Here is a 9,849-nt window from a genome sequence, read left to right on the forward strand (position 1 = left end):
TCTTATGTAAATTAATATTTTTTGAATTAAAACTAATTATCTTGTTGTAATTTAAAAAGTTTTGTATCATATGAAAAAGGTTATTCTTTAGACGATTGGTCAATCCCCAATAAAAATTATGACCAGATTCATAACTGTATAATACCATGTTGTTAAAAATTTTATACACATAAACGTTAAAGATAGCCTTAATGGATACCCGGTGTGTACTCTTACCTTTGTGAAAAAGGAACATGTGACACGATGCGCATGCTCAGGAAGCAGGATGTTTCTACTTCTGCCTCGTCGCAAAGTAAACAGCGCATCGTTTGCGTTCTGATACTTTTATCTCTCGGAGGATCGAGTTTATGTATACAAATTAGGCTTTTTCAAAGCACTTTGAACGTAAGGGTTTTGTGAAAAAAGTCTGATCAAAAATACGTTTTAATTTATTTCAGTCAAGCAGTATTAAGTAAATGATTTCATATTTTCACAGAGAAAATATTCTTGTTTTCCTTTTTTAATGGTATTAAAGTCTGGAATTAATTGTTGTGTAGTTGTGAATTAATTTTACCCACTACCTCCTTGTAGCTTAGGAGTAGAGCAAGGAGTGACAGTAGCAACAGTTTTTCCTTATTAATTTGAGGTTATCCGTGGCGGGTAAAATTAATTCAAACATTAATTCAATAATACACGGAATTAACCCTACAAAAATTGAAAGTATCCAATTGTGTCTTAATGACAAATCACTTAACTCCAAACTCAAGCAAGTTGGAGGCATTATTATACAAGAATTAAAATTATAGAAAATGAATTTGATAAAAAAATAGTTAACCTATTTATTTATATAGGCAGCATACCTCCTCTTAGCAATATTTTCCGAATTAATTAATACTCATTACACTTTTTAGCATTTCATCAGAATGTTTTAAAAACTAAGGACAGTTAAGAATAATTCTATTACTAATGAGCGTGATGTAGGTTCCTTTTTTGTAAAATTACGACTGATATTCTTTAATAAGAAATTTGATTATAAAAAATTCCATGCCAAAAATATTAATTTAACATCAAAGTTCCTATAAAAAAACTTATTTGTTTTATTATAACGGGAGTAAGGTAATAAATAAATAAGTGCACTTTAAAAAGTAAATTTGGTTTTCCAAAAACGAACAAGCCCCGGTCTAAGCTATTTTTTGATAGCAAGCAAGGCCAAGGCTTGTGCGTATTTAAAAAAATGTCAGTTTATTTATAAACTTTTTATAATTTTAAATGTTCAATATTTGACGATTGGCACCCCTTAGAGCTTGACGTATCCAAGAACCACCCAATTGTGCATTTAAACGTTTTTGGTCGATGTGCTACAAAATAAGCAGAACCAGAGGTAATTTAGGGAGAAGCCAGTACCAAACGTGAACACCGGAAATTTCTTTTTTTTACACTTCCTTGCTGAAACGGAATTTAATTNACGATGCTACATTTTAGGATTGCGTATGCTCCAACAAGGTTCATTTCAACATATGGATATCTACTTGCTGAAACGAATCCCGGCGTAGCTTAACCTGAACGTGATAGGCACGTTACCATAATCGAATAAAATAATGCGAAGCGGCCTGTGTTCTGTCGAAACTGCCAGACGCGGATCGTGATTTCGATCTTGTTGAAACTCATCAGCGCGTCGCAGACAGTTACGACAAAACATAGACCAATTTTACCTGCTGTCTTAACAGCACGTTTTATAATATACCACAAATGACGCGGTAAACGTCATCTATCGTACAATCGACGAAATGTGTATCGATTTGTTTAAACCGTCCAGTGGTCACAAACTAGATTTAAACTTTACCCACTACCAACAACCTCAAATTGATGAGGAAAAATTGTTTTTGCTGTCACTTCCTCGCCGGGAATCGAACCCACTGGTATTGGTGCGTAAAATCAGGTGCCCTGGTTCGATTCTCGGCGAGGTAGTGACAGCAGCAACGACTTTTTTCTCATTAATTTGAGGTTATTGGTAGTGAGTAGAGTTAATTCAAAAAATTAATTCGCTAATGCAAACTAGTTTTTGTTCCTATAAAACCAAAATGGCAGCCATAAAATACGAGAAAATGAATTGCGTCCTATATTGAGTGGCATATCAGTGAATAGGTATTTCGAAATTAAGATGATGCTTCCTATTCTATTTCACAGCGATAGACTCCGTCTATTAATTAAGCAATCTGAAAGTAGCGTAAGAAGGATCTATATATATTTATTGAATAAGAACTTAAATAAACCTCCTTAATGATATGTAGACTTCATCAAAGTAGTATTTATAGACAGGAGCTAACAAAATATTAATGAAACAAACCTAAGAAGTCATCAATAAAAATACCGAATCACCTAAACTATATATGAACTAGTACGTTGGTACGTTCTTAATGATGAAACTAAATATCTACTGTGTGTAATTAATTAGTTAATTCTTTTAAATACTCAATTACAGTAAATTAAATAATAAAATGGATCTTGTACAAGATAAGGTTTTTGGTGTTAAGAATTTTTTTGGCTTATTGTTTATCGGAGTTACAGTAGAATATCACGAATCTTTTATTTCAGACAGCATCAGGGACTTGTATGAGTTGCTTCTGCAAAAAGATGCACTGGAACAACGACTTGAAGGACATCAGTTAGTGCGAAAATCAAATCGGTCACCATCTCTGCGACTTCGATTTGGAAGAAGATCTGACCCAAGCGTTTTACCGGTAAATCTAATTAATCCAAATGGCTGGTATATTGATTCACAAATCATTCTAATTTTTGTGTGACTTACGAATATGTTTTGACCATCTTCACTGTGAAAGACATTTACAGATTATTAATATCCGAGTGGGTACATAAACATAATATGAAAACGTGTAATTTTTTGTCTGATTATGCAGTAAGAATAGTGTGGGAATTCTCAAGTCATCATCAAGAGACTGGTTGGATACGCATCTCCACACTTTCCTATCCTGAGCTAATCTTCGCATTTCCCTAAAACTAGAACAACACACATCCTTAATTATCCCTCCTAATTCCCATTTCTGCCTCTAATATGTCTCTGACTAGACCTTCACGCCTGAGAAGGTGCCCTACCAACCTATCTTGCCTACATTTTATTGACCTCCATAGAGTCATATGTTCTCTATCCACGGTATCCTCATCATTCGCCTGTAACACCATATTTCGAACGCTTCTAACCTTTTCATTTTCGCCGCGCCCACCGTCCATGTTTCACACCCGTACAACGCCGCGTTTGGGAGCATAGAAGTGACTTCTTTTTATTGAATGCGACTCGATCCTGCGCTATCTTCTGCTTTATATCCGTACTACACTTTCCGTCCCTTCTTATCTGACTTTTTATGGTTTTATAGCTTGCGGAGGTTCCCAAGTAGTGCAGAATCAAAATGATATTAACGAATTGTGTTGAAAAGCGTCTTTATCGTTATCTTTTTATAGGAAAGGAGATGTTATATTATTAATATTAATCAAAGACTATTTTCAAAACTAATAAAAACAATTAAACAAATTAATATTATTATTCCTACTAATTCAAAGTTAACCAAAACAATATTTATGAATTAAGTAAGTGTTTATCATGCAAAAGTATAATTCGTTACAAGTTAAATTAAGAAAGTAATTAGTCGAAAAATCTTGATCAATAAAATACACAAAGAGAAGAATTAATTATTATAAATAATAAATGTACATTTCGGCTACTTGAGCATCGTCAGGAGTATAAATATTAAGTACTATTACGAATCAAAGAGACGAAGTGGCTGATTTTAGGTATCTAGAAAGTCAAATAAATCAAGACGGAAAGACATTCTTAGCGAAAGATGACAAAACTGTAAAAAAACTATTATTACGAGGATGCATCAAAAAAAATAAAATCATTATAAAAAAATGCAAAAAGTTAAACAAAAATATTTTATTTTTCTTTATAATCTCCCACTAATACAATTAATTTAGAATAACGCGTTTTTAACTTTTTTATCCCTTGCGAAAAAATCTGTTTCTTGACTCGAAAAACTCCTCTAATACGACAGCCATAACCGCGTCGTCACCGTGAAATTTAGTTCCATGCCCTTTTACTTTTCGGAATAATTGAAAATCACTAGAGATTAAGTCCGAAGAATATGGTGGGTGGTGAAGGAGATTGAAACCATCTATGAACAAAAGCGTTAGTTAGTTAGTTTTCCACGACGTTTTCTCATTTAGATTATTTTCTAATACTTTGTTTTTTTATTTTAGATTTCAGATTATCTGTCAGCACAGGAACAGGAAAACAAGTAAAGCCACACGAGGACTACTTTCTCCTCCACTGTCTCATTTCATCAAGAGTTTTTAGTTTAAATACGTTAAAAATAGTTGTTTCATTGATTATTTTTAATTAAATGTAAAAAATATAAATAATATCAGTATAAAAAGATGCAGTATTGTTTAGGTCTAAAGAATCTTTAATAATGTTTCATGTGAGTACAGTGTGAAGTATCTATATTACGTGGAAGTCGTGCAAATAAATTGTTTTTTCTCATGATGATTTCATTTTGTGATTTTTATAATAAAAACCTTAGAACTTTAACTTAACACTGGAAGATAAAATCATAACCAAGACAAAGCAGAAACGTCAATGAAGTCGTTTTTGAACCCCCGCTCCTTCGAAAATTCTCACGAAACAGTTCTTTTCTAACAATTTCTGTATGTAGTGTTTTCCGTTAGTTTTGTACTACCTACACAATATGGCGCGATGAAATAAAAAAAACACTAGCACAGAATTCGTTTCAAGGCTTTTAATAAGTACTGGAGAAGATGAAGAAACTATTTACAGTACGATGTAGTAGAAACAATAGAGAAGACAACCACAAAAATGGCAATAATAACAATGTATAAAATACCACAAATGGCGCAGTAAACGCCATCTGTAGTACAATGCTACATTTAGTGGAATTCATTATGCTCAACAAGTTCCATTTAAATAGATGGATATCTACTTGCTGAACTGAATTCACGGCGTAGCTCACCACTACGTGATAGGCACGTTACCAAAATCGAACAAACAAATTCGAAGTGGTCAGTGTTCTGTCGAAACTGCCAGACGCGGATCTTCGATCTTTTTGGATCTCATCAGCGCGTCGCAAACAGTTTCGACAGAACACAGACCAATTTTTACCTGTTGTCTTAACAGCACGTTTTATAAATGTATACGAAAATTTACTAAGTAACTGAAGGAAAAGAACTAGAAGAACTAACTTCGAATGTAAGAGTGTTTATTGTTAAAGTTGTTGAAGATTGACAAGAAGGGTAGTTTAGAAGAAAGACAGAAAGTGCAGGTACAGACAGTAAAAATTCTTAGAAGTAAATAGAATGGAATGTTATTATGTTATTGCGGGAGAAACCAGATTGTTGGTAAAGTCAGGGTAAATGCAGGGGTTCCAGGTAATGAAGCAAGCTCAAGAGTTCAAAGTTAAAATTGAAAGTAAAAATTTAGAACGAAAATATATTTTAGAAAACAAATTCAATTATTTACAAGATATATAGATCGCTACAAGTAAAAGAATTAATACAAACAAAAAAAATCTCATTCAAGAACATAACATCAGAATTGTTTGTCATTTGGAACGGCGTTGTCAACGAATGGGCCGGGCGGTGAGGTCAAAATGGAAGATAGAGGATATGAATTTTAAGTAAAATGAATACAATTTTTTAAAGTATTAATCCTTCCCTACTTACCAGAAAAAAATATCTCTTTGGATGTGCTTTTATCGACTGCTTTTATATTAAAGTCTTCCATTTTCCCTGTGAATTTTTCGATGAAAACTCATAATCGCGAGACCATTGATGCGATTTTCCCCCATCATATGTACCTACTTCTTAGTCAAGTTTTTATATTCGTTTTAGCCTAAAGGATCGCTCTACAGTAAGCTTCGTAGAGCGCTCTGTTCTGAATTCAAATATAAATAAAAATTGGTCTGAGCACACTTTGGTCGGTGCTAATACGACTAACTTCCCATTAGATAATACAGTTATTATTGATTCCGTAACTTCATTGTTGTGATTAGATTAGAACGTATTTTAATTAAATTGTTTGTAATTAATTCGTTTTTTTTTTATAAAAAAAAAACGGCTTGACCGATTTCGTTCAAATTTCTTTCAGATCTTCATTATGATAATATCTTTCGAAAAAATTTTGGTTGAGGGCGATATCTCAATCCGTTCTTGAGATATCGAAAACGAAAAAAATGCTGACATACGAACGTACGTACATACGTACGTACGTACGTACGTACGTACGTACGTACGTACACACACCATCAAAAAAATTGGCTAGCATGCTACTAATATGTTAAAACGTGGAAATATAATGAAAATTCCGATTTCACTTTTCGACCCAATTACAATAACTTCCTAATGGGAAGTTAATTAATATCTATGTACAACCAGTAACACTTCAAAAGTCTGAAGATGGTTGAATAAACAGAAACGTTAAAAAACATAGTTGTTTAATTATTTGATCGCCACCCTGGAAAAAACTACATAATTTATACGCATAGCTGTGCGCCAAAAATTAGAAATCGGGCAATAAATAATAACATGAAACTTAAGTAAACTTTTTTTAAGCGAAATGAAAAGAGCTCACCGCCCTGCGCCCACTTCTTTGCGATGCTCATGATAATTTATAATTTACTTATAGTCAGTGATTGACTTACTTTAAATATTACAATCACATTAAACCCGTATATCCACTTCATACATCATGTGTTTGGTTAACTATTAAGAGAAAAGCAATACTGAAAACCCTCGCTGTCTTAAACACATTTTGTCAATCTGGTTTCATAACTTTCAAAAGCTTTAAGTGATTTTTGATTAATTGATTTAATAAAAAAATTAGTAAAAAAACATTGCTAAAAATGCTTTTTTATTATCGTTTTATAAGAAAAATAGAATAATTATATATATACGACAGACTAAAACGATGCGAGGAAGATAAATTAATTTTTTGCCATTAGTATTAATAATTTCTCCAATTAAAAACACGTTTTTGATAGAAAATTTGACGTAGAATACGATTATAATACAATTTTTTCATTAAAACTAGTTCTTACCCCCTATCAGTCACTGTGAGCTCGAAACTGTTAGCACCATTGCTTAGAGTGGTCGAAATTCCCTTTTGTGAACAATTTGTTTAATCACTTTCTTTGTGTTAAAAATTCTTTGAAAAATTAAATTTAAAGGAATTGTTTGTAAACAGGTATGCAACACATCGTACACTTCAGCATATGAAATTGCTGATACTAACTACGTAATACTACTTTGGTCTGTGTTGACAGCACTCATAATTTCTTCTATATATAATATTCATTCTTTTAGATTTAAAAAGAAAACGAAATGAAGTTTCTAGCTCAAATATAACCGGAGTTACAAATTTTTGAAAATGATTCTTCAAGCTTAAAATCACAAAATTCTTAAATTTTTGATCACTTCTATTCCCCAAAATATTGAAAAACAAAAAAAATCCTCGAACACGTATTTTTCTTTTGACATAGAACCCATAAAGAAAACTTCAGCGAAATCGAAAATGTGTCCATCAAGTTTAGTATGTGTTATAAACGAATGTCTCATATACATATACAGGGTGTCTCACGGTGACCACCCATTAGAATATTTCGGAAACTATTTCGATTCGAATTTTGAAAATTTGGACAAGTGTTATTGGGTACGCTCTCCTCAATTAAAATAAAGGCATTTATGTAGCACTTCCGGTTATACCGAAAGTTGACACCAACTTCGTTATTATAAATGGAGCACCCTGCTCGAAGTATTAAACTAATAATTTTAATTATTATCGGGTATTATTTATTTTACTTACTGTTTATTTACTTTTTTTAATATTGCTATCTGTAGTCTACCATATTGCAATTGATTTCTTAAAATTCATCTCAATTTGAATAGGTATTTTCATTTTTCGTTCTTCATAAAAATTACATTGAATAATTGACATTAAGAATCCATAGTACCATTCGAAAGACAATAAAATTATGTATAAGGTTATAAAAATATATACAGGGTGTTCCATTTGATAAAATTGACTTGTGATTGTTTGAAGTTAACCAAATTCCTCACTAAATATTTAACACCCTGTATATTAATAACCCATTGAAAGTACGGACGGGAAGCTTGAGGGTATCGCTTCCTTTCCTGAGAATATTGTTAATCCAGCGTTTTTAGTGTAAAATAGCTACTGTCCAAATTTTCAAAATTCGAATCGAAATAGTTTCCGAAATATTCTAATGGGTGGTCACCGTGAGTATATATATGTGAAGGCAACTTTACGACCTTATAAATATTTTTCGAATAAAATGCCGTTTTCGTGAATCGTTTGTTTTTCTTTTTAAGTTATTTAAAGTTATTAATAAAATTATTTTGAAAATATAAATACATATAGTTATGTAACCTACTGAAGATAAAATCATAACCAAGACAAAGCAGAAACGTCAATGAAGTCGTTTTTGAACCCCCGCTCCTTCGAAAATTCTCACGAAACAGTTCTTTTCTAACAATTTCTGTATGNTCTTATGCGCTATTAAACATCATCGCACAGCACTATTTTTTAAAAGAAATTAAAATAAAATGCATGACTTATAAACACTTTTTATTACTCAGATCAAATTTTCATTTACAATAAAAGAGGTAAAACTCAAGTACTAAAGCATCATCATAAATTACAATATCAAAAACAACAAACTGTAAATATACGTAAATTCATTTGTATAAATAAATAGTGTGTAAATAAGAAATAATTATGGAATGTGGCCATGCGACAGTTTATAATTCATCTTTAATTAAATTGACAACTTGTACAAACTTCCTAAATTCATCTTCAGTTCGTTTTCCAGTATAATTCTTCACGAATTTTCCATTTTTAAATAATTTAATAGTTGGGTAACCAGATATGTTATATTCGTCAGTCAGTTCTGGATTTTCTGTACAATCTACCAAACCAAATTGACAAGACACTCCTTCTTTATGTAACTTTTCTGCAGCTTTAGCGAACTCTGGTTTTGCCGTTTTACAATGTGAACACCCTTGAAATATACCGATTATTTCATAAACATAGTTGTAATACTAATCAATCCAAAATATGTATTATAGGAAACTAAGAACTAAGAACCACCTGATCATAAAAATAAGAATTATACTAATTAAAACTGGAGCTAAAATAAGTTAATAAACCTGTGTAAAACCCAAGGTGTTGTAAAATGATTTTAAAAATACATAAGTATATATATTAAATGAAATATTATATCAGTTATAAAAGTAGCAATTTATGAAATAAAGTAATCGTATAAAATAATTCGAAGTGGTCTGTATTCTGTCGAAACATCCAGACGCGGATCGCGATTTCGATCTTTTTGGATCTCATCAGCGAGTCGCTAGCAGCTTCGACAGAATACAGACCAACTTTTACCTGCTGTCTTAACAGCGCGTTTTAGAAAATACGACAAATGGCGCTGTAAACGCCATCTGTAGTACAATGCTACATTTACATATTAAAAATACAGAAAGAAGTTGCCATAGTTGAATCAAAGAATACAGACACATAGAAGGCCACATCAATACGATTTTTTGTCGCAGTAAAATGCTCAGTTCTAACTGCGACCGTAGGAGTCGCATGGTCGAAATAGATAGGGCAGGGCAGGCTGCAGATGGAATTGTCAGCAGTCGTTGACCATGCGTCGATCAGAGTAGGTATGAGTAGGGGTGCATATAAAAATTTTTTTTTTCAGGATGAAAAATATTTTAATTAGTAACTGATTATTATGAAAATGATGTTCAATATTTACATTTCAG

The 9,849-nt window shown here is 32.0% G+C and overlaps 2 protein-coding genes across 2 annotated transcripts in view; one reads left to right on the top strand and one right to left on the bottom strand.

The window, feature by feature from the left end:
- Window positions 1–243: 243 nt before the first annotated feature.
- LOC108740327 (short neuropeptide F) lies at window positions 244–4,508 on the top strand. The gene is made up of 3 exons (XM_025977035.1): window positions 244–292; window positions 2,575–2,720; window positions 4,252–4,508. Exons 1-3 carry the CDS (start codon window positions 244–246, stop codon window positions 4,291–4,293), a joined length of 237 nt encoding a protein of 78 aa, XP_025832820.1. The 3' UTR covers window positions 4,294–4,508.
- Window positions 4,509–8,633: 4,125 nt separating this feature from the next.
- The window catches only part of LOC108742586 (protein disulfide-isomerase A5), an 18,409-nt gene continuing 17,193 nt past the window's right edge, over window positions 8,634–9,849 (bottom strand). The window contains exon 9 of the mRNA XM_025977026.1: window positions 8,634–9,083. Coding sequence (XP_025832811.1) covers window positions 8,824–9,083 — 260 coding nt within the window. The 3' untranslated portion in view covers window positions 8,634–8,823. The remainder of the gene's footprint in view (window positions 9,084–9,849) is intronic.

This window comes from Agrilus planipennis, unplaced genomic scaffold (assembly GCF_000699045.2).
Source record: "Agrilus planipennis isolate EAB-ADULT unplaced genomic scaffold, Apla_2.0 scaffold205, whole genome shotgun sequence".
Classification (NCBI taxonomy): domain Eukaryota; kingdom Metazoa; phylum Arthropoda; class Insecta; order Coleoptera; family Buprestidae; genus Agrilus; species Agrilus planipennis.

Excerpts from the sequence above, each read along its gene's own strand:
- LOC108740327 (XM_025977035.1), top strand. The coding sequence starts at position 244 with ATGCGCATGCTCAGGAAGCAGGATGTTTCTACTTCTGCCTCGTCGCAA. Across the intron at positions 293-2,574 it reads TACTTCTGCCTCGTCGCAAA|ACAGCATCAGGGACTTGTAT; the intron begins GTAAACAGCGCA and ends CTTTTATTTCAG. Across the intron at positions 2,721-4,251 it reads CTGACCCAAGCGTTTTACCG|ATTTCAGATTATCTGTCAGC; the intron begins GTAAATCTAATT and ends TTTTTATTTTAG.